The 26,136-nt window shown below is 37.7% G+C and overlaps 1 protein-coding gene across 1 annotated transcript in view; it reads left to right on the top strand.

The window, feature by feature from the left end:
• LOC111139356 (CHM, Rab escort protein 1) overlaps window positions 1-21,091 on the top strand; it is a 164,327-nt gene extending 143,236 nt beyond the window's left edge. Inside the window, exons 10-12 of the mRNA XM_022491620.1 lie at window positions 11,117-11,221; window positions 12,919-12,982; window positions 20,712-21,091. Coding sequence (XP_022347328.1) covers window positions 11,117-11,221; window positions 12,919-12,982; window positions 20,712-20,849 — 307 coding nt within the window. The 3' untranslated portion in view covers window positions 20,850-21,091. The remainder of the gene's footprint in view (window positions 1-11,116; window positions 11,222-12,918; window positions 12,983-20,711) is intronic.
• Window positions 21,092-26,136: the final 5,045 nt, after the last annotated feature.

Raw genomic sequence — 26,136 nt, 5'->3', positions numbered from 1 at the left:
TGTGACTCCTTTTGCTGCACTCCAAGGGTTTGGACCATTATGTTTTCATTTTCATTTGTTTCTATGTTTTTTTTTTTAAATTTCTTCTTTGATTTCCTGTTTGACCCATTCATTCTTTAGTACCTTGTTGTTTAGCCTCCATGTATATGTGGTCTTTCTAAATGTTTTCTTATGGTTGACTTCAATTTTCATAGTGTTATTTTCAGAATTATGCATGGTATGTTACCTGGTATGTGATCTGTTCTGGAGAATGTCCCATGTGCACTCAAAAATTCCTGTTTTAGGATGAAATATTCTGAATATATCTGTTAAGTCCATCAGGTCCAGTGTGTCATTCAAAGCCACTGTTCCCTTCTTGATTTTTTGCTTAGCTGGTTTGTCTACTGCTGTGAGTGGGCTGTTAAAGTCCCCAACTATTATTGTGTTATTATCAGTGAGTTCCTTTATGTTTGTCATTAGTTGTTTTATATAGTTGGGTGCTCAGCTGGGGGTGTAAATATTTACCATTGTTAGATCTTCTTATTGGATAGTGCCCTTTATTATGATACAGTGCCCTCTTTCATCTCTTATTAAAATCTTTGGATTAAAGTTTATTTGTCTGGTATAAATACTGCTGCTCTGGCTTTCTTTTTCCATTTGCATGAGAAATGTTTCTGCATCCCCTCACTTTCAATTTGCCTGTGTCCTTTAGGTATAAAATGAGTCTCTTGTAGGCAGCATATGGATGTGTCTTAGTCGTTAATCCAGTCTGACACCCTATATCTTCTGATTTGAGCATTTGGTCCATTTACATTCAGAGTAATTATTGGTAGATATGAATTTAGTGCCATTTTTTTTTAGATTTTATTTATTTGACAGAGAGCAAGACAGTGAGAGAGGGAACACAAGCAGGGTTAGTGGAAGAGGGAGAAGCAGGCCTCCCACTGAGCAGGAAACACTGTGCCGGGCTCCATCCCAGGACCCTGGGATTATGACCTGAGCCGAAGGCAGACATAGCTTACCAACTGAGCCACTTAGGTACCCTATTTTCAAGAATCTTGGTATGGGGAGGGAAATTGTGCCAGCCAGCTCCTTTATCCTCAGAGTGGGATCTCAGTGCTTATTGCTCTCAGGGAACCACTTTCAGAAGAGCAAATGATCTCCCCTCATGTATCCCAAGCATTTTTCAGATCACTGTTTACACACTGTCTCTGGGTTGCTTGCTTGCCTGGAGCTGTGCAGGGCACTTTGGGCTCTTCCCCAGCCAAGCATGCAGACTTTTATTTTATTTTATTTTATTTATTTTTAAAATCAATTAATTAACATATGGTGTATTATTAGTTTCAGAAGTAGAGTTTAGTGATTCATCAGTTGCATATAGCACCCTGTTTTCATTACCTCAAGTGCCCTCCTTACTGCTCATCATGCAGTTACCCCATCTCCCCACCCACCAACCTTCAGTTTGTTTCCTATAGTCAAGAGTCTCTTATGGTTTGTCTCCCTCTCTGATTTCCTCTTATTTTATTTTTCTTTCCCTTCCCCTCTGTTCATCTGTTTTGTTTCTTAAATTCCACATATGAGTGAAATCGTATGGTATTTGTCTTTGACTGACTTATTTCACTTAGCACAACACCCTCTAGTTCCATCCACGTCATTGCAAATGGCAAGATTTCATTCATTTTGATGACTGAGTAATAATCTACTGTATATACCACCTGTTCTTTTTTTATTCATCTGTCAGTGGACATCTGGGTTCTTTCCATATTTTGGCTATTGTGGACATTAAGCATGCAGACTTTTAATACCCCAAACGTTAGAGAATTGTTGCAGCAGGAACCTGTTCTGGTCTTCTGGAGGAGGGTCTTGCAGTGTTGGGAGGACTGCAGGTTTGACTGAGAAGGTCAGTTGTACAGATACTGGTGGGTGGTGGAGGGAAATGGTGACTGCAGGCTTCACACACACACACGCCTACCCACCCACCCAGCTCCCACTGCCCACCACCCACCACCCACCGCCCCCGTCCCGGGAGAGGGGAGGAGAGGTGTCCCTGTGAATGCCGCCTTTCACACAGGTGCTTCCTGAAGAGAGAACACTCTCTCCCGTTTGGCCTTAGGTGATCCTCAGTAAGCTCTCTGGTGTCAGGTTGTTTACCTGTCATCTCTCCAGGATTAGGGCCTTGCCATCAGGGCTCTTATCACAGCCAATCCGAAGTCCTCTTAAACTGCAGTCTTTGAGCCCAGCTGATTGCAAAAATTCAACAAAAATCAGCCCCTCTCATTTTCCCACCCAGTGGCTTTGGGAAAGTGTTCTCCTCATGAATTTCTCTGTGTGCTTGTTTCTTTCTCTCACCTTTCTGTGCAACCACATCCCTCCACAGCACCCATGATCCATGTCTTCCCCAAACCACGTCTCTGCACTTACTACCTTTCTGGATGTTGTGGAGTTTTCTCTCAGTCCTCAAGTCAATTTCTTATGCATTTAGAATGATTTGATAGTTATCTAGTTATGTTCCACGGAAGAGGGAAGCCTGGGTTCCTTCTGCTAAGTCTCAGGCAAGCTCCTCTCCTGAATTTTAAATAGCAGACATACTGCTACTTATTTAATATTTTCTGTCTTCATGGGAAGACCTTGGACATAACAATTATTGCCCAGTAACTCCTAAAGCATGCATGGTCAGGTAACCCTTGAATGAGAGAAGACCTGGAACTCCCATCACTGCCGTGAATGACAGTGAGTAGGTCATTTTTCTCTGGGCCAGTTCCTTTATCTGTAAGATGACTTTGATAGACTGCCCAGTAATCATTGAGTTTCCTCCCATATATAATGTGCTTTGACTGCATTAATAAAAGTACTTAGAAAGTAGATTTTCCTTAACATTTATAAATAAAGTATCCTGACATGATTTATAAGCTTGAATGTAGGCCATTCTTACATATTAGGTAATCTTCAGTCCTAGTGAGAAATTAAAAAAAAAAAAAACCTCTTATGGATATAAATAGCAAAATGTCTACTTAGACTATCATATTATTATTTTTTAGATCTCCAGTTTTCCAATGAATATTTTTTTTTGGTCCATCTTGGTTAAGATACAGCCATTTTGGATTCTGGTTGTGATTCTCTTACTTGAACTTTTATTCCAAGCCATTATTATTTACTTCCTTTGGAATAGAATAGTTTTTAAATTTGACCTGTGTTTGTAGTATTCATGATCTCTACAGTATTTTCACAATAGTATATTGCTTAAGTGATCTTTAAAAGTTTTATTTAAGAGACCACCAATACTTAAAAATTGTAAATTCATACCTTCACTGATAATTACAAAATTTATAATAATTTTTTGCCTTTTTAATAAAAATCCCTTTCTTTCAAGTCAAACAGTCTCTATAAATATCTAAAGCTAGCATTGATTAAAGTTGGTTCAGGCTAATTTATCTTTCCCCAACACTGCTTTCATGTTCAAAATCAAATACTTAAAAGAGCTGCCAGTAATAGTTTTGGAGGATTACGGGGTTCTTGTCTCACAGAGTTGAAGAATAAATTTCATGGACCCAAATGGGTGAAGTGAAGTGGAAGTTTATTAAGTGAAGGTGAGAGCAGAAAGGAAAGAAAACTCTTTAGAGTGAGAGGGGACCTGAATGGGTTGCTGCTGAGGGCTTTCAGTGGCAGTCTTTTATTGAGAACTGACTAGGAAGCTTGTTTCCTTGAGATTCTTGTGTCATCTTGGTTTGTTCCCTTACCTCTTGTTCAGCTCTGTCTCAGCGTCTCCACCTGCCAGGAAGAGTTGCAGAGCCGAGTCAGGGGCCTCCTGCCTATACCTTAACCCCTTCCCTATTTATGAGATAGGACCTGTGGACAGAAAGAGCTATATGGGGATTGTGAGGAGAGACTGTATATTTTTTAATTAGTGGGAGTTAGGGATAGCACAAGTCTCCAAGGAATCTGGAATAAGGCTCTCAGAACCTTGAGGGGCCAGCTGCTGCCAAGGTAAGTTTACTTTTAAACATTAAGGCACTAAGGCAGCCATGAGTTCATTGAGGAAGGTCACGCTCTACATCTTTCAGATACCTATCAGTGGGCTGCAAGCTATAAGGAGATTTTCATTTAAGCTGCATTTCTTTTGCCTTTGTTTCCCGTATCAATAGGAGTTATTTTGTCAGGGCTTGAGTATGAAGTGAGGGATAATTTTTTGAGGCAAAAATCTTGGACTTATATTTAGACATATCCAGCATACATTTCTTTTTAAACTTTCCAGTTGACTTAAACAATTGTTTATTCTAAGTGTATTTAGAATATTAATAAAGAAATGGGCAAAGATTTGCATTTGTCTCCTTATGGTCTTAGGTTGCCTCTCTGTTCCTGTTTTTCTGTGTGGAACACTTGGCATCCCCTTTGGTATAGCTAAGAACTACTCATGATTGAGTTCTAAGATCTGAGTTTATTTCCTGATTCTGCCAACTAGATCAGAATCCTCTGCTGGCCCCCTGAGCCCCCTTGTATGATTGTAAGTTCCATGTAAGAAAATGTCTGGAAGCAAAACAAGTTCGTATCACTCATACAGAGTGGCTATGTGTTAAACGAATGAATGAATCTTTAAAAACTGATGATGGGGCACCTGGGTGGCTTAGTGGGTTAAGCCTCTGCCTTCAGCTCAGGTCATGATCTCAGGGTCCTGGGATTGAGCCCCGAATCAGGCTCTCTGCTCAGCAGGGAGCTTGCTTCCCACCCTCCCTGCTGCTCTGCCTACTTGTGATCTCTCTCTCTATCAAATAAATAAAATCTTTAAGGAAAAAAAAAACTGATGATAATCTTTTGATGCTTTTTTCTTCACTATCCATTGAGTAAAGCTATAGAAGCATAAATGATCATAGCACTGAATTCAGTGTGGTGATTACACATGAAAGTATTGTACAGACTTTGAAAGAAGAAATATGGAATATTAACCATACTTATTTTCAGATAGGTCTTATTTTTCATTTTTGTCTAGTTTGCCTTTGACTGTGCTCTCTTTGCTGTACTGTTCATTGGCTCTGCTTTTCAATTTTCAGAGGACATAGATATCAGCAAGTCTTTTTTATATATACCCCGTCACTAAATTCTAATACTGAACCCCTCTGTTGACTGTTTCTAGAAACATTGAATGCTCTTGTTGAGCAGCTTTCTTTTTCTTTGCAGCTGTGCTGTGTAAAACTCCTATAAAGTAGATTTGGCCATTTAGCAATACCGTATTTGATACTGGGGTAGAGTATGGATGACCTTGGACTACATACGTCTGTAACCAGTAGTCTGAATCTAATTACTTCAGCTACTGTTCTTTTGTACTTCAGCTGTCTCACTTACTAGAATTCCTGATGTGAGTATTTCTTGGAGATATCTTTTTTTCTGATGTCAGAAATAACTATACCTTTTCCAGATACTTGGAAGTTAATAATGAATATAGTATGTTAGAGCATACTAACATATGGGGTGACTGATCTTACTACCATTAGTCATTGTAGGAAAATTGCCAAATTTCTGATTTTAACATGTCTCATTTGCAAACTGGTAAGTGATAATATTCTATACATTTAACCTCCACCAACCTCCAACTCCATGCTAGTTGCCATGGGAATAATGAGATGAATAAAACATGGACCTTGCCTTTATGTACAAAGAGAGCAGTAAACAGTGTGGTCCCCAAGTCAGATAAACCTGGGTCTATATCCTGGCTTCCCCACTTACTAACTGAATGAACTTTGAAAGTTGTATAGCCTCCCTGTGCTCCAGTTTCTGTATAAAGTGGTACATGACAGTAACTACTTTATTTGGTTATTATGATTATTAACAGATAATGCAGGTAGGACCATTTGTTACACACAGTAAGAGCGCAATACATGTTAGCTAGTTACAGTTGTTAATGTAATTGGATACTTTGGAATCCTGTGGAGGAGATATATCCTGAAGATCCTTCTGTGCCCAAGCTAAGGACTTTGGACTGTAGTCAGTGGTGGTTTTCTGTGTCCCATGCACTAGGAATATAGCCGAGAACAAGACAATAGTGGTCTTTGTTTGAGTGGAGCTTGGAATCTACTGGGGAATTTTAAAGAAAAAATAAATTAGTGAGATAATTACACATTGAGATCTTTTCACTATGCAGATCTAGCCTCTGTCCCTCCCTGTGTAAAAAGCTTCAGTGTCTTTATATCACTTCCAAATAAAGTGTTAAGACCCTTTTACATGACCTTTGAGGCTCTGGGATCTGGCCTCTGCCTGCCTTTCTAAGCTCATCTCTCTTCCCTCCCTGCTTCTATTTTATTGTCATTTAACACAGAACTGTGTGTGGTTCCCTGTACTTTTCTTACTTGCCTCCGTACCCCTGCAAATGCTGCCCTTCTGCCTGAAATCTTCTCACTTGCTTAACTAGTTTACATCCTTTAGAAGCAGCTAATGTTATCACTTTCTCTGAGGAACATTCCCTGATACTCCACCTCCCCCCACCCAAGCTTAGTTAGATGTACTCTCATGATGCCCTGTCCTCATTTCTTTTTTTTTTTTTTTTTTTTTTTAAAGATTTTATCTATTTATTTGTCAGAGAGAGAGAGAGAGGGAGAGAGAGCGAGCACAGGCAGACAGAATGGCAGGCAGAGGGAGAAGCAGGCTCCCTGACGAGCAAGGAGCCCGATGTGGGACTCGATCCCAGGACGCTGGGATCATGACCTGAGCCGAAGGCAGCTGCTTAACCAACTGAGCCACCCAGGCGTCCCCCTGTCCTCATTTCTTATCCCTGAACTTAGGTATTATCTTACAATTGCCTGTGTGCATCTGCATTATATTGGGAGCTCCCTAAGGATAAGATATTTTTATTCTTATATATTAGAACAGTGCTTGGCACATGATTGTTATGCCATCATTTACATCAAACAAATGAGTTACTGACTTGCTAGCAGTCCATTATCTTATTAGACTAAGCACAAGTCTAAGGCAGTATGGTAGAGATGAAGAGAAGAAGCTAGTTTCAAGAAGTCTTTATAAGGTAGAATCAAAATTGAGTAGTAGATTAGATATGGGAAGAAAGTTTCTAAGCTAGGGAACCTAACTGTTGGTCATGTCATTACATGAGATAGGTATTCCAAGGTGGGAAACAAGTGAGGAGTCATGATGAACTCAGTTTGGGGTATGCTAGGTTTTTTTTTTAATATTTTATTTATTCATTTGAGACAGAGACAGAGAAAGAAAAAGAGAGAGAGAGCATGAGCAGGGGGAGAGGCAGAGGGAGAGGGAGAAGCGGACTACCCACTGAGCCAGAAGCCCAGTGTGGTGCTTGATCCCAGGACCCAGAGATCATGACCTGAGCCAAAGGCAGTAGCTTAACCATCTGAGCCACCCAGGTGCCCCAGGAGTATGCTAGGTTTAAAAAGTGTTTATAGAGTCTATCCAGAAAGAAATAGATAAGACACGGTTAAAAATATGGATACAAGGTGAAAAAAAATATGGATACAGAGTTTGGGATTGGTCAGAACACAGAACCACAGATTTAGAGTTATCTGTTAATGGTATTTGAAACTATTGGGGTGGATTTTTACCCAAGAAAATGATAAGCATTTTGGAATGGGTTTATTGAAGAGGTGACATTTGAACTGTGTTTTAGAAAGCATGGAAGGGCATCATGAATAGAAAGAATTATTTGTTTCCTTCAAAGATTGGGGATCTTTTAATTTTCTTGATTAGTGTATTTTTTCTTTTATTATTTCATGTGATTTCTTTATTTCTTATCATGCCACTGGGATATTCTGGAAATCATAGAGATTGGATACCTGTTATAATGTTATATTTCTCTTCTGGGCCAAATTTCAGATGAAAGAGTTTTCATCTTGCTGATCATTTTCTTCCCTGTCATTTTGCTGTATATGTCCTCATGTTATTGAACCAAGAATTGAGTAACTGTTGTGATTTTTGATTTAGAAAACTCAGCTCTAGAAATGTTCTGTCTGACCTCAGTGAATCTTATGATAAGCCTTGTCCTTGTGTCTCTGTAATTGAGAACTCCTATCGTGTTCCTCCTCAGTTTACTATTTATGAGGATCAGCAAGGCCCTCCACTAAATCCAGCATGCTGTTAATCTTTAATGGCTTCCTCAGGTTTATGTGGAAGGGTGTTTTAATGTCTTCTGGCAGTACTGTTTTCATTTTGCTCTTTTCCATCACTTTAAGTGTCATCTAATTTTTTATATTAATCTTTATAATACAAAGTGTAAGTCTGGGTCCCAAATTAATATTCCTTTCTTCATTGTTCTCCTGATTATGCCTAATAGATGATAGTAAGTCAGGTATTGGGGGGGGGGGGGTTGGGAAACAAATGTTATTCCTTACTTAAACATGCTTTGGTTTGAATAGCCTTGCTCAGGCCTGGAGCCTTAGTACTTCAGAGTTGAGACTCTCAGGTGAGTTGTGTTAACATCATCTACCAGATTGGCCATCTGTGACCACCACATCAATTTCTGCAGAAATCACCTTTTTTTGGTAGCAATAGTTCTTGACTTTTCTCTACCCAGCACAGCCTAAAACTATAACAGTAGCGGTGGCATGCTCGACAGTGATTCTTTTCTGGGATTTGGGAGTTTATCAGAATCTCCAGGGGTACTTATAATTTGAAAAAGTCCCCCAGGTGTGATTCTGATTTGCTCCCTCTTCCTCCTCCTCCTGCTCTGAGAATCATTGTTTCATCTAGAAGCTTCAGCATAAATAGACACATTTACTGTTCTATTGACCTTGCATAGTTGAACTCCCTAATCCTTGTGCATCCTTACCTCCCTTTTGAGTGGTACCAGTATTTCTTTCTAATACCATAGCTTCTGAAACCAATTTCTACCAGTCACCAAGCTACCATCGAAGCAGCCCTGTTAGTGTTTGGAAGCCTGCAAAACAAGAAGGTATCCACTAGCTTGAGGGCCAGGTTTAATGGTGTGGTTTATTTAACTAGGAGTCCTTTGCAAAGACTTAGACTGGAGTCCAGGATTTATAGTAACACCACTCCCCCAGCCCCATCAATTTTATTCCAACATTTTATGATGAAAATTTTCAAATCTACAGCAATGTTAAGAGAATTTCAGTATGAGAATTTGTATATCCACAACCTAGATTCTACAACTAACATCTTCATATATTACTTGCTTAATCATGTATTTACCCAGATATTTATTTCTCTTTCCGTCTGCTCACCTTTCTTAAGAATTTCATAGTAAATTCCAAATATCAGTACAATTTCCCCTAAATACCTTGGCATGCCTATCATTAAGAGTTTAATATTTACTTACAGCCTTTTCTTTTGTTGTAAAATTTACATACAGTGAAGTGCCCAAATTTTAAGTGCTCAGTAGCTGAGTTTTGATAAATGATAAATCTGAATAACCCAAATCCCTATCAAGATATAGATTATATTATAACACCCTCTTTTTTTCTGCCCAGATTATTCCCTCTTGACTTCTATAGTTTCTGACTTAAAGGTAAGAAAAAGGCTTTGTCAGTACTTCCAGGACAAATAGGGATCAGTGTTTAATGATGTATCAGCAGATTTATCTTCTCCATTGCCAAAAGTACCTTATGTTTTAAATTGTATGTGAATGTATTAAAACAGGATACTGAGTAAGTAACTTACCGTTTCAGTTTTTAAATAATAATTTTGGAAAATACTGTATCTAGGTATAAATACCTTATATCTATTTAGTTAACTATTTTATAAGGCAAACCTCTAGTTCAATGAAATATAAGGACATATGCAATAGAAACATAACTGAGAAAGACAAAGAATTGGAGGTGAGATGGGAAAAAATCACATAAATAATAATGTAATATAATATGTATTAATATGTGACTGGTTAAAATATGTATTACATATATCTAACATCATGAGATATCACAGTTGATATCACAGTCTGTACTGACAACAGTGGCTGGTCATTTATTCAAGAATAAACATATCATAGTCTGCCTTTAGGAAATACACATTAAATTCCTCTTATTGTTGGTCTTGGGTGTTCATTATTTTATTTTTAATGCTTTTATGCCTGGTAAATATCTCTTATTTACCTTATTTTTAGAGTGTTATAGCATATTTTAATTTATATCAATATATTTAAAATATTATATAAATTTGAAATTATTTACTTGCATTTTATGAGGAGTAACATACAAATGTATTTCTAATAAAATCTGATCTCAAGAGGAGAAGCTGTGACAAAAGTAAGCTGTGGTATTTTTCATGACAAAAATATATGGCAAACATGCAGCCATTTGCATATCATTTCTGAAATACTGCATACTGGCTTTGTCAGTGCTGGTAAGTCCATTTCAAGGATGTTGCCCTTAGTCCATTAGTTTGGATAATGAGCCCTATAAAGTACATTTATAACTTGTGGCACTGCAAGGAGATGGATTCTAATTTTCATCCTTTTATCTAGACACATTGAAAGAAGGTCAATGGGGGGGTTCCATATAATTCATTGTCCTAACACATATCACATGACAGAGACCTGATAGTGTCCATGCATAAGTGTTTTCCTTATTTAGAAATAGCACTTGAAAGAAATCTTTTTGTGATCATCCTTTGAAGTAAAGTAGAAACTTATTAAAAGAAGCTTTATCCCTCCTTTTTTATTTGTTTAAAACATTATCACATGTGTGACTAGATGGCTATTCTTGAACAAAAGAGAAAGCAACACTTAACAAAAATAAAAAGGTTTTAGTGACTTTTACAGACTGTGATGATATAACAAGATACTTAATAAACTTTTCTCTCCTTTTCTTAGATCTGTTAAGGGGAAAAAAGCCTGTTTTCTAAACAAAAGAAATGCTTCTATGTTCCTAAACATTAGAAAGCTTATGCTTATACTGTAATACTTATACTAACATAATTCTTATTAATGGTATTCAAAATAAATATTTAAATTCTATGCTTACAGCTTAAAGATTTCAAGGTAGCAAAAAGAATATATATTCTATAATTTAGTGTCAGTTTTATGTCAAAATGTGAAATTGTATACAGTTTTGAAGTTTGTCTTCCAAGAAATTGATTTCAGATTCAAAATTGTAGATGATTATGTTTATTTTTCAGTTGTGTAATCATTAATGAGAAATTTTTTCTGCTATGTTTTTCTTCTTTGTAGATGTAAAGCAATCATAGATCAGTTTGGTCAGAGAATAATCTCTAAGCATTTTCTTGTGGAGGACAGTTACTTTTCTGAGAACACATGCTCACATGTACAATACCGGTAAGTCACCCCTCCACTGTCCAAGGGAAGGTGAAACATTGGAAAATTTATCTGTGTGATTAAATTGACACTTCTGTATGACTGTGTGCTTCAAGTTAGTTGCAAATGTGTACCAAACCAAAGACATATCCAATATCTATCTATAGATGTATATAGATATATGTAGATATATATCCACTGAGTCTGGTTGTAGGGGAGGCATCTAATTTTGACTCCATTGCATCAGCTGGGGTTGGTCTGCAGGTCACATATCCTCCTTTCCTTTTTTTTTTCCCCCAAGATTCTATTTATTTGAGAGAGCAAGAGAAAGCATGTGCACGCACACACACAAGCAGGAAGAGGGGCAGAAGGAGAGGGAGAAGCAGACTCCCTGCTGAGCAGGGGGCCCCATGCAAGATCATGACCTGAGGAGAAGGCAGACTCCTTTTTTTTTGTATTTTCTTTTTTTTTATTAACATACAATGTATTATTTGTTTCAGAAGTACATGTCTGTGATTCATCAGTCTTACACAGTTCACAGCGCCCACCATAGCATATACCTTCCCCAATGTCCCATCACCCAACCACCCCATCCCTCCCACCCCTTTTAACTCCAGCAACCCTCAGTTTGTTTCCTGAGATTAACAGTCTCTTTTGGTTTGTCTCCCTCTCTGGTTTTGTCTTGTTTCATTTTTTTCCTCTCTTCCCCTATGATCCTCTGTCTTGTTTCTCAAATTCCACGTATTAGTGAGATCATATAATTGTCTTTCTCTGATTGGCTTACTTTGCTTAGCATAATACCGTCTAGTTCAATCCACGTCATTGCAAATGGCAAGATTTCATTTTTTGATGGCTGCATAGTATTCTATTTTATACACACACACACATACACATATATACATATGCATATATATATATACCACATCTTCTTTATCCATTCATCTGTTGATGGATATCTAGGCTCTTTCCATAGTTTGGCTATTGTGGACATTACTGCTGTAAACATTCGGGTGCAGATGCCTCTTCATATCACTACATTTGTATCTTTGAGGTAAATACCCAGTAGTGCAATTGCTGGGTCATAGGGTAGCTCTGTTTTCAGATTTTTGGGGAACCTCCATACTGTTTTCCAGAGTGGCTGCACCAGCTTGCATTCCCACCAACAGTGTAGGAGGATTTCCCTTTCTCTGAATCCTCACCAACATCTGTTGTTTCCTGACTTGTTAATTTTAGCCATTCTGACTGGTGTGAGGTGGTATCTCATTGAGGTTTTGATTTGTATTTCCCTGATGCCGAGTGGTATGGAGCACTTTTTCATGTGTCTGTTGGCCATTTGGATGTCTTCTTTATAGAAATGTCTGTTCATATCTTCTGCACATTTCTTGATTGGATTATGTGTTTTTTGGGTGTTGAGTTTGATAAGTTCTTTATAGATTTTGGATAGTAACCCTTTATCTGATATGTCATTTGCACGTATCTTCTCCCATTCTGTTGGTTGTCTTTTGGTTTTGTTGACTAAACTCTTAGCCACCCAGATGCCCTCACAATATCCTCCCTTCAATAAGCCAAGAAAAGATTAAAGCAGAGCTTGGCTTGGCTTGATGAGGCAACACTTTTATCATGACTTAAATCTTTGAAATATACCTTCTTATAGTTATATAACTATAAATGAAACTTATTTGTGGAAAATCACTGATTAACTGTTTTGTGCATTACAGGCAGATCTCCAGGTCAGTCCTGATTACAGATAGGTCTGTACTAAAAACGGATTCAGATCAACAGGTAATTTTAGTCCTGTACTTTTTAATAAATGTTGCTAAATAAATGTTCAGGCTCAACCCACTGAACCACCCAGGCGCCCCTTAATGCATTTTTTAAAAAATACATAGTGTCAATTCTGTAATAATCTTGGCTTCTTAAATATTTCCTTCCAGCAGGACAAATACATTTTTTGTAATATTTTATTCTATGAAAGTTGGACTAAATCTTAGTTTTTGACAGCTGTTCTGTGAAATTGAAAACACATTGTTTTGGGAAGAAAAAGAGAATCTCCAGAGAATACATTTAAAACTCTTAGAGGGGGGCACCTGGGTGGCTCAGTGAGTTAAAGCCTCTGCCTTCAGCTCAGGTCATGATCCCAGGGTCCTGGGATTGAGCTCCGCATCGGGCTCTCTGCTCAGTGGGGAGCCTGCTTCCTCCTCTCTTTCTCTGCCTGCCTCTCTGCCTACTTGTGATCTGTCTGTCAAATAAATAAATTTAAAAAAATCTTTAAAACTCTTAGAAGAAAAGGCTTTATGGTAACCAACCCTAGAACAGTGGTGGTAAGCTCACCATTAGGCCTGGTATGAATGAGTACCAGCATACATTTCTGGTTCTAATGTTTCCTCATCACCATTATTCCTTTCAGTACCCTCTTCTTCTCCTTACTGCCAATTCTATAGGAATGTCTTTATGCCTATGGTTTTTCCTCAGTCTGAATTCTTAAAAGAAGTAGGCCCCCTTCTCCTAATCATATTACACAGTAACTGATAAAATCAGCTTTCTTAGTATGACTCTAAGACCTTTTCTATATGCTACTGCTAAAAATAGGTTCCAAAAATTCCTTAAGTTAGAAGATTTTTGGTATATAAAACAAATCTTTGCTATACATATGAGCATAAATAATTCACTTTAATCATTCAGTAAACAATGAATGTCTTTTACATGCCATCCAGTGTGCTGATGTCTGAAGACAGTGCTAACCATGATATCATCTCTGCCCTCATAGCTTGCAGTCTGGAAGATACAGATATAGATAGATAAATAATAGCTATAGTTAAGCATGGCAAGTGTGAGCAAGGACTGGTACAGCAGCTATTGTGGTGCTCATCACACTGTCCTGTAGTTGCCAGTTAACTTGTCTGTGTCTTCCAATAAACTCTAAGCCTTGTGAGTATGTGAGGAGAAAAAATTAAGACAGTTCTGTAGAAGCTGAGCTGTGAGGAGTAGGACAGAGGAAGTGATTGCTGAAGAGAGATGTGGAAGTGAATAGCGCTTTTCTTGAAAAGATTTGCGTATATTTCAGCTGATGCAATGGAGCTAGTAGAGAGGTAAGGAAAGGCTGAAGATACCCAAGAGAAAAGGAATACAATTAACGCAGCAAGGTCCAGGTAAAGGCTGGAGAGGTTGGGATTCAGAGAACAGGTAAAAAGCATTGCCCTTAGATGGGATGTGAGACACCTTGAAATAAGAGGGTGAATATGGGACTGTTTGTAGGTCTGGGAGTTCCCATCTCATAGGATCCATTTACTCTTTTTTTTTTTAAGTTTTAATTTGAGAGTGAGCAAGAGAGAGAGAACAGGAACAGGGTTGGGGGGAGCAAAGAGAGAAAGAGAAGCAGACTCCCCGCTGAGCTGGGAGTCTGGCTCAGGGCTCAATCCGGGGATGCCAGGATTAGGACCCAAGTCAAGGGCAGCCACTTAACCAACTGAGCCACCCTCGTGCCCCTCCATTTACTCTTTAAATTACAAAGTGAGGTTATCTCCTGAGAATGAGTGTATAAGAGTGCTTAACAAGTCAAAGCTCAAGGAAGGGTATAACTCTTCCAACCTTGAAGAGTTGGAGAGTGACCTGTCTCATGGTCAAAAGGCTGGCTGCACAGCATTGATGGTGCAGTTGAGTCTGGAGGTTATGGGTATACAGTGGCATTAATCTGCCCCTATCCTTTCAGCTTTTCCATTCTCACCCTCACCCAGTCTACTCATTGACTTGTTAAGAGACCTATGATTCCTTGTCCTCTCTTTTTCCTCCCAGTTTCCCAGCTTCCTTCTGTCCTCTTCCTTTTCCATGTCCTAGACCCCATGGTTAATCTTCTCAACTGTCCTTCCCCAATACCTTCAATTCCCATGTAGCCGTGTTCTTCCGCTGCGCCCACAGAGGAAAACCCTGTCCCTAGATGAGACTATAATCTATATCTGGATTATAGTCGGATACTTGAGCAAACCACACAACCAGACAGACTGGCACTGCCACAGAGTCAGGGTTGCCAACCTCATTCATCTGGACCCTCAATGCTTATTACCAGTTAGTTTTTCCACTGACCTCAGATGGCTCCCTCTCTCTTTCCCCTCAGTGTCTAATCCAAATCTTTACTATTTTACCCACCTTCTCTCAGCTCTTTCACCTCACCCCCCACTTCACTGCGAAAAGCAGGGCCACCTACTAAGCACAGTGGCCCTTGACCTTCTGCCCCAGCACGCACAACTCATGTACAAGTACAGAGACTAATGAGGAGGCTCCCCTCCTTGTCTAAGGCCAGCAGTCCCTTTCACAGATGGTCTTGGCATGCACAGGCGAATGTGCACGTGCACACACATGCACTCACACACAACCACCCTATATGTTTGCTCTCTCTCCTGTGTCTTCAGGCATTCCCTGCTACTGGTACCTTCCCCTTAACCTATACACATGTACTAGTACTTTCTGGTCCAAAACAAAAATTAAAAAGACAAAAACAAGAAACAAATTCTCCTTTGACTTTGCCTACATCTCTAATTGTATCCAGTCTCTCACCTGTTTTTTGTCAGCATTTTCAAGACAATATCTATACTTGCCTCCTCCAACTCTTTACCTCTCATTCATTTCTAGGCCTTTCTTCTATCTCCACATTGCTACCACAATTTTTCTTGCTAGGTTTTAAAAAGCTTTATAATGGTTAGGACCACAGGACGTTTTTTGTTTTTTGTCTATTGGTCTTTCATGGTACATTTAGCAATGTTGATTATTCCCTTTTTAGGCTTCCGTGACACTGCCCTCCTGGTTCTCCTCATAACTCTCTGGATATTCCTTCTCTGCTTCTTTTGTGGGTTCTGTCCTCCTCTTAAGTGTTGGGGCTCCTGAGGGTTCTTGTTTCAGCCCACATTATCTCTTGCTCTGTGCATACTTGCTGCTTGACTTCATATACTCTCATGGTTCTAACTCTGCGTAAATGTTGGTGACAGCCATTTCTGTATCTCCCAGGAATGTTGTCCAAACTTCCTGCTGGACACCTGTCTCAAAAGCACCTCAAACTGAACATAATTCGAGCTGAACTCACCATCCTCCCTCTCAAAACTACTCATCCAGTGCTCCCTGCCTTGATGAAAAGCACTGCCATCCTTCTAGCTAACAACTTCTTCCTCCCATCTCTGCTATCTCCTGAGCCTCCAGGTCCTCTCATTGTACTTTATAGAAGTTGCTACAATCTGTTTTTCTTCTCAGTCCTTATTCTCACTGCTCTGGTTCTGGACCTCATTATTTCTGCCTTCTAACTTGTTCTGCCTTTCATCTTAACTCCTTCAGATCAAGCCTCCACAGAGCTATTAGAATGAGCAGTCTAAAATATACAGTTGGTATGCTTTTCTTTGTTTCCTACATGTTTTTTTTCCTTTTTTTTAAATTTTGGAAGCATATGTCATGAGGCTTAAAGAGAGGAAAGAATAGGTGTAAGTTTAGATAAATTTTATGAAAGTGGTATTAGAGGATTAAGGGAATTCCCTTTTGATGGCTTTATTAATCTTTATGAGATTTAAGGCCGTACCTTCTCAGTTCAGGATACAGAAGGGGATTACTGATTATATTTAAATTTTTAAAAATTAGACTTGATGGTTGTAGGAAACATAAGAAATATAGGCATATCTCAGAGATACTGTGAGTGTAGTTCCAGACCACCGCAGTAAAGCAAATGTCACAGTAAAGCAAGTCACGTGATTTTTTTGGTTTCCCAGTGCATATAATAGTTATGTTTACACTATACTATAGTTTATTAAATGTGCATATAGCATTATGTCTAAAAAATGAACTTACCTTAATTAAATACTTTATTTATAAACAGTGCTAACCATCATCTGCACTTTTGGTGAATTGTAATCTTTTTTGCTTGTGGAGTGTCTTGCCTTGATGTTGATGGTTGCTGACTAATCAGGGTGGAGGTTGTTAAAGGTTTGGGTGACTGTGACAGTTTCTTAAAATAAGACAACAATAATCTTCTCTACATCAATTCACTCTTCTTTCATGATTGGTTTCTCTAGCATACAGTGCTTTTTGATGGCATTTTACCCACAGTAGAAATTCTTTGAAAATTGGAGTCAGTCCCATCAAAATCTGTTTTATCAACTAAGTTTATGTCATATCTAAATCTGTTGTTGTTGTTTCAACAGTCTTCACAGCATCATTGTCAGAAGTAGATTCCATCTCAAGAAGCACTTTCTTTACTCATCCTTGAGTGGCAAGGCCTCATTTATTAAAGTTTTATCATGAGATTGTAGCCAGTTAGCCCCTTCTTCAAGCTTCACTTCTAATTCCAGTTGCGTGGCTATTTCCACCACATCTGCAGTTACTTCCTCCACTGTAATCTTGAATCCCTCAAAGTCATTCATGAGGGTTGGAATCAACTTCCACCAAATTCCTATTAATGTTGATATTTTGCCCTTTTCCTATGAATCATGAATGGTTTCAATGACATCCAGAATGGTGAATCCTTTCCAGAAGGTTTTCAGATTACTTTGCTCAGATCCAACAGAAGAATCACTATCTATGGCAAAGTCACAATTACTCCTGGATCCATAAGCTGCAGAAAATATGTTGTGTTAGCAGGCATGAGAACATTATTCTTGTACAGCATCATCAGAACTCTTGGGTGACCAGGTTCATTGTCAGCGAGCATTCATATTTTAAAAGCAATCTTTTCTGAGCAGTAGGTCTCAACAGTGGCCTTAAAATAAATTGTGTGGTATCATCCAGGCTTTGTTGTTCCATTTACAGAGCACAGGGAGAGTAGTAAATCTTAAAGGCCCTAGGATTATTGTAATGATAAATGAGCATTGGCTTCAACTTAAAGTTGCGGGCTACATTAGCCTTTAACAAGAGAATCAGCCTGTCCTTTGAAGCTTTGAAGCCAGGTCTTGACTTTTCTCTAGCTATGAAAGTCCTAGATAACATCTTCTTTCAATAGAAGACTATTTGATCTACCTGGAAAATTTGTACTTTAGTGTAGCCACATTCATGAATTATCTTAGTTACATTTTCTGGATAACTTGTTGCAGCTTCTGTGTCAGTATTTGCGATGTCACCTTGCACTCCTTTATGGAAATGGCTTCTTCCCTTACACCTCGTGAGCCAATCTTGGCTAAGCTTCAAACCTTTCTGTAACTTTCTCACCTCTCTCAGCCTTCATAGAATTAAAAAGAGTTAGGGCCTAGCTCTGGATTAGGCTTTGGCTTAGGGAATGTTTTAGCTAGTTTGATCCAGACCCTTTAAACTTCTCTCCATATCAGCAATATGGCTGTTTCCCTTTCTTATCATTTTTACGTTCATTGGAGTAGCACTTTTAATTTACTTCAAGAACTTTCCCTCTGCATTTACCACTTGGGTGTTTGGCACAAGAGACCTAGCTTTTGGCCTATCTTGGCTTTCAGTGTGCCTTTTTCACTAAGCTTAATTATTTCTAGCTTTTGATTTAGAATGAGAGATGTGTGACCCTTCCTTTCCTTTGAACACTTAGAGGCCATTATAGGGTTATTAATTTGCCTTATTTCAGTAGCACTGTGTCTCAGGGAATAGGGAGGCCCCAGGAGAGGGTATAGACTGGGGAATGGTTGGTTGGTGGAACAGTCAGAGCACACAAAACATTTATCAATTAAATTTGCTATTCTATTTGGGCACAGTTCATGGAGCCCCTAAACAATTACAATAATAACATCAAAGATCAGTGATCCCAGATTACCATAACAAATATAATAATGAAAAGGTTTGTCGTATTATGAGAATTAACCAAAATGTGACATAGAGACATGAAGTGAACAAAATGCTGTTGGAAAAAATCAACAGACTTGCTCAATGCAAGGTTGCTACGAGCCTTCAATTTTTTTTTTGATTTTTTAAATTTATTTATTTGACAGAGATCATAAGTGGACAGAGAGGCAGTGGGGGGCAGGAAGCAGGCTCCCCACTGAGCAGAGAGCCCAATGCGGGGCTCGATCCCAGGACCCTGAGATCATGACCTGAGCTGAAGGCAAAGGTTTTAACCCACTGAGCCACCCAGGCACCCCAAGCCTTCAATTTGTAAGAGAAAAAAAAATACATAGTATTTGCAGAGTGCAGTAAAGTGAAGTGCAATAAAATGTGGTATGCCTGAACTTCCCTGTTGGTGCAGTCCCTAAGATACCTTTCCAGTTATGCACATGTTTTTAGTCATAATCATTTGGTAAGTATTGTACAACTAGATACATGTTTTAGTGGCTCCTCTCTTTAAAGTACAACATTCTATATCATGGACAGCCAGTAGCAAAAGGAAGTCAAGAGGAATATGGGGAACTCAGTTTTTGAGCCATATTAAGCCCAAAAATGTACTTATGAGAAGTATGATAGTAATAGAATAGTCAGGGTTATCAAAAGAATTTCTGTTTTGAGAACTTGTAGGCCTTTCCTGTGTTGGGCTATCAGTGTGACATCACCCATCAAAATCTGGGCATCTAGTGCTCATAAATAAAAGTATAAATAGGGCTTTACTGGGGCGCCTGGGTGGCTCAGTGGGTTAAGCCTCTGCCTTCGACTCAGGTCATGATCCCAGGGTCCTGGGATCGAGCCCCACATTGGGCTCTCTGTTCAGCGGGGAGCCTGCTTCCCCCTCTCTCTCTGCCTGCTGCTCTGCCTACTTGTGATCTCTGTCTGTCAAATAAATAAATAAAATCTTTAAAAAAAAATAGGGCTTTACTTTTTGGCAAGTATTTTATATGTGAGGGGATATAGTTTCCTCAGATTGAAGATTATTGAGAATTCATATTGAAACTTTTAGTTTTATAGAGAAACATTGACTGATGGTCATTTAAAATTGTGAGTATAAAGCCATGTTAATATATTAGTAGTGCCTATAGCATATCAGCATACTGATATCAATAAACATTACTGAAAAACAATTTTCCACTTTACTGTAAATGCTGGGTTTCTAATTTTATTAATGGAATCTTTAAATTAATTTGAAGACCTTCATTTTGAGACATCTTGGTATATAGTGCAACTGTATTTTGGTAGATGTTGATCTATTATTTCGATATCTTTGGGATTTATAACATTTTAAGATTTTAGTGCTCTATATCTGCTTTTAGCCATTATGAATAATCAAAATTGATATAATATCTATTTTCAAATACTGAAGTATATATAATTCAGAAATAGTAAGTCATAAATGAATCCTTTGAAAATAAGTGAAGAATTAACTATTAAATATATTTGAAGTATTTATTGTCTGAATTATATGAATGCAATATATATGATATATAAGTATATAAATAATGCAGATACTCGATGTTTGGACATATGTTCATGTTACATGTTTCAAATTCTGTTCTAAATTAGACCCTTAAAAATTATTTTTTCATACATCAGTGGAGTTTGAAAAAAGACAACTCAATTTGAAAGTTAACTGCACTCTAATGATAGAAGAATGAAAATGAGATCTACCAGCTATGTCTAATATTTTGTTTACACTTTTTAGATTTCCATTTTGACAGTACCAGGAGAAGAACCAGGAACTTTTGCTGTTCGAGTCATTGAGTTGTGTCCTTCAACAATGACATGCATGAAAGGCACATGTAAGCACAGTAGAATCCGTTTGTTTTGTGGGTTTGTTTAGGAAGTAAAAGGGGGCAGCCATTGATAAAGTTGTCTGGGTTCTGGTTATAGTTTTGCCATATATTTTTTATTCACATTCTTTGTTCACACACTTTATGTTCATACAGTAAGTCATTTTATTGCTTTGCCTCTAATCATTTTTGTGGCTGGATCTCCATAGGCATAATTTATAAACCCTCTAGTGAAAGAATTTCTGTGACTTTATAGTTCTTTCTGTAACTTTACTTAAGCTTATTAGAAACATACTTTCACAAAATTTATTTTCTTTACTGCTATTATTCTTCTTTGTTTTTCCTCAGAATTCTTAATCCAGTTTATGAACTTCTGCCATATGTAAATTCTCTATTTTTTATGAGTCTAAAGTTTGGTAACACTTTATGTTCTTTTACCAATATGTATCAAAATTTCTGTCTCTAACATTGTCAGATACCATGCCTTGTAGAACATATTTCTCAAAGGTGTTTCACTAATAGAAATCAGCAAGGATACGTTGGATATCATTATGCCTAGACCTAAACTATGTACTGTAGGGATTACAAAAAAACAGAGGGTTGCATGCCTGATTTGAAATGTTCGTCATCTTGGGGCGCCTGGGTGGCTCAGTGGGTTGGGGCCTCTGCCTTCGGCTCAGGTCATGATCCCAGAGTCCTGGGATCGAGCCCCACATTGGGCTCTCTACTCAGCAGGGAGCCTGCTTCCTCCTCTCTCTCTGCCTGCCTCTCTGCCTACTTGTGATCTCTGTCTGTCAAATAAATAAATAAAATCTTAAAAAAAAAAGAAATGTTCATAATCTTAATGCACACTTAATAATAGAACAAGATGATATTAACTGTGTGCAGTGTATTCTGCTAGACATTTCAGGATAGGTAAAGATGAGTATGACATAGACCTGACCTTAGGGGACTCAATCTAGTTGGACAGGTAAGAGAAACAAAGAAGTAGCTGTAAGAGGCAGAATATGAAAGTACCATAAGAGGAACCAACAAACAGTGGACTGTAGAGATTCATAGGAAGGAAACAACAATGTCATTAACTAGATTACTTAGAATGCTGTAAATTTATATTGAGTTTTTTTTCAAATTGTTACATGAATTATGAGAAGCAGAAGACTAATCTGGTTTGGCATAGTCAATGAAAGCATGCCTATGTTTTCAAGTGTAAAACTATTACTTACTAAAAGATGTCAGAAATGTGGTTAAACAGAGAGAATTGGGAGCTTGTTGCCAGCAGGGAGAGTGAAGAAAACTTGTCCCTTATTGCTGTAATCTTAAATTTCATTTTGAAAAGTAGCTCACTGGTGGTTTTCTACCTTTTACAGTGATTTGTGAATTAAGTAAATGTTTACCATGACGGTTATCTTTATCATTATTGTTATCATTATTGTTCCCTATTACCTTAACAAGTTTTTTTCATGTCTTTTTACCAGTGTTAGTATCTTAGATATAAAACTGCACTCATCTTTGGTTTTTTAAATTACATTTATTTTATGTTTGTGAATATTTTGTAAATTTCTTTTTATAAACTTATTTTATTTTTCTGTGTGAAATATTTTTGTATGCCCAGTCTAATAATACATACTCACTATTGACAGTTTGAAAGATGTAAAAAAGAAAAGTAAAATTACTGTAATCTTTCTACCCATAGATGATGAACACTTGGTGTGTGTTTTTTTATCTTGCTTTTTACATGTATATACATACATATTTCCACAAATATGCAGTACTATTTTATATATTGTTTTATAATCTGCTTTTTAAAAAGGCTTAATACTACAAAAATCTTTTGCATGTCTATGATATTTTCAGTGGTTGTGGGTATACTGTTTTTATTTAATCCCATGTGGTTGAGATTAAGAGAAAATTTATACTTCGTAGTCCTATAAAAAAAAGCCAGTCTAATAAACAAATACTTGTAAAATTCCATTATTTTTTAAAACTTCTTTGGAATTATTGGTTCAAAGTGTATAGTTTTTTTTTTATTTTACAATTATAGATTCATAGGTATTTGCAAAGGTAGTACAGAGAAGTCCCATGTACCCTTCTCCCAGTTTCTTCCAGTAGTTCTATTTTACCAAATTGTAGCACAATATCAAAACCCAAGAGTTTGACATTGTTATAATGTGCATATATGATTTTATCACATGTATAGATTCCTGTGACCATTACCACAAGGATCCCTTGTATTGCCCTTTTATAGCCATAGCTACATCCCTCCCTCCCCACATCAGCTATCTAATCCCAGGCAACCACTAATCTGTTTTCTCTCTCAGTAATTTTGTCATTTTGACAATGTCATACAGAATGAATCCTATAATAGGTAATCTTTGTTTTTCTTTTTAAACATTTTTCTTATTTTTTATTTAAAACAGTAGATCTTTTGAGGTTTTTTTTTTTTTTCCTCAGTAAAATTTTCTTAAGGTTCACCCAACTTGCTGCATGCATCTATAGTACATTCCTGTTTATTGCTGAGTAGTAGTCCATGATAAGCTGTATTTCTTTCTGGCCTCCATGGTTTCTAATGAGAAATCTGCTGCTATTTGAATTGTTTTTCAACTGTAGGTAATGTGTCCCCCCACCCCAGGCTGCTTTCAAGATTTTTCTTAGTCTTTAATTTTTAAAAGCTTTAATGTGTTAGAGAGGAGAAGGGAGTTGGGGGAAATTGGAAGGGGAGGTGAACCATGAGAGACTGTGGACTCTGAAAAACAATCTGAGGGTTTTGAAGGGGCGGGGAGTGGGAGGTTGGGGGAACCAGGTGGTGGGTATTGGAGAGGGCACGGATTGCATGGAGCACTGGGTGTGGTGCAAAAAACAATGAATACTGTTATGCTGAAAATAAATAAATTTTTAAAAAAGCTTTAATGTGATGTGTCTTGGCATAGATTTCTTTGGAATTATTCTGTTAAACATTTATGCAGCCTCTTGAATTTGCAGGTTTATGTCTTTTTGCCAAATTCAGGAAATTTTCATCCTTTTTTTTCTCTGAATACTTTTCAGCCTTATCTTCTTTCTCCTTTTCTTCTGGGACTCATGTGACATGGCTATTAGAACTTTCACTATAGTTCCACATGTCTCTGAGGCTCTGTTCATTTTTTTAATTCAAAAATACTTATTATACCTATTAAGAAGAATGCATCATGCTGGAGACAATAGATTATACAAAGGAGTATAGCCAAAGTAGTAATAATAATAAGCCAGTACAAAGAGTAAGAAGAGCCCAAACTGTGTGCTTCTGTTCATTTTTATGAAGAGCCCAAGTGATGTGTGTTTCTGTTCATTTTTATGTAGGCTAATTTCTTTCATTTTATATTGTGTCATTTCCATGGTTCTACTTTCAGGTTCACGGATTCTTCCCTTTGTCCATTCCATTCTGTTGAACCCATCCACTGAGGGATTTTTAAAATTAATTATTGTATTTTCTAGTTCAAAAATTTCCATTTAGTTGCCCTTTAAATCTATATGCTGAGGTTTTTCCCTTTCTTTCCAGAGATTGTCTTTTGTTTCGTTTCCAGCAGGTTTATAATTGCTCACTAATGCATTTTTATGATGGCTGCATTAAATCTTACTTAACTCCAATAGCTGTGTCCTGTTGGCATCTGTCGATTGTCTTTTTTCATTCAAATTGAGGTTTTCCTATTTCTTGGTATAATGAGTAGTTTTGGATTGCTACCTGGGCATTTTAATTATTCTGTAGTGGGACTTGGATCTTACTCTGTTTTAGCAGGCCTCCTCTGACACTGCTCTGGTTGGGGAAAAGGGTGCTACCTCGTTAGCCAGGGAGGTGGCAGTTCCCCACTTGCCCTCTGCTGGCACCTGGAGGTTGGAGAACTTCCTCATTACTGCAGAGTGATTATAGTGTATGCTGTCTAGTAGTCCTCCACTGATTTCCATTCTGGATAGGGAGAGCACAGGAGTGCCTTGTTACTGCTCCCCACCTGGTCTTTGTTGACATAATGGGAGAGGGGTATGGTTTCATTACTCAGGCAGTGGTGGGAGGAAGACCTGACTCTCCATTAGGCCTCCTCTGACAAGACCCCAGTGTCTCATTTCTGCTGGAGAGGGTTAAAAATCCAGGATTCTGCCATGGTCTCTACTGAAACTGCAGATTAAAAGTGAGGGGATGGAGAAACATTTATCCAGCAAAGGGATGTCAAAAGAAAGCCAGAGTAGCAGTATGTAGACAAACTAGACTGTAACAAGAGACAAGGACATTATATAATAATAAAGGGACAATCCAACAAGAAGATATAACAGTTCTAAGTATTTATGCACCCAAATGCATTAAACAGTTAATAACAAACATAAAGGAACTAATCAGTAGTAACACGATAATAGTAGAGGACTTAAACACCATATGTACATCAATGGATAGATCATCCAAACAGAAAACAAACATGGAGACAATGGCTTTGAATGACATGCTGGACCAGGTGGATTTAACCAATGTATTCAGAACATCATCTTAAAACAGCAGAATATATCTTCTTTTTAAGTGTACATGGAACATTCTCCACTACAGATCAAATATCGGGTCACAACAGAAGTCTCAACAAATTAAACAAGATCTGAGTCATACCATTCATCTTTTCTTCTTATTTTTTATTTTAATTCCAGATAATTAACATACATGTTATATTTGTTTCCAGTGTACTGGAATTGTGATCTGTCATTTCCATACACCATCTAGTGCTCATCACAGCAACTATACTCCTTAATTCCTATCACATATTTCACCCATCCCCCCAACCCACATCCCTTCTGGTAACCATCAGTTTGTTCTCTTTAGTTAATAGTCTATTTCTTACCTTGTGTCTCTTTTCCCTTTGCTTGTTTGTTCTGTTTCATAAATTTCATATATGTGTGAAATCATTTGCTATTTGTCTTTCTCTAACTTATTTCACTTAGCATTATAGTTTCTATATCCATATTGTTGCAAATGTCATAATTTCATTTCTTTCACTGGCTGAATAATATTCCATTGTGTATATGCATATATACTACGTCTTCTTTATCTGTTTATCAATTAATGGACACTTGTGCTGTTTCCATATCTTAGCTATTGAAAATAATGGTGCTAGAAATATTGTGGTGTATGTATTCCTTTGAATTAGTGTTTTTGTATTCTTTGGGTAAATACCCAGTAGTGTAATTGCTGGGTCCCATGGAAGTTCTACTTTTAACTTTTTGAGGAATCTACTGTACTGTTTTCTACAGTGGCTGCACCAATACACATCACCAACAGTTCAAGAGGGTTCCTTTTTCTCCACATCCTTATCAACACTTATTCTTTCT

Source organism: Enhydra lutris, unplaced genomic scaffold (assembly GCF_002288905.1).
Source record: "Enhydra lutris kenyoni isolate GAN:26980312 unplaced genomic scaffold, ASM228890v2 scaffoldscaffold102, whole genome shotgun sequence".
In the NCBI taxonomy this organism is placed as follows: domain Eukaryota; kingdom Metazoa; phylum Chordata; class Mammalia; order Carnivora; family Mustelidae; genus Enhydra; species Enhydra lutris.
Note: the sequence above shows the minus strand (reverse complement) of the source record. Positions and strands in the feature narration are given on the sequence as shown.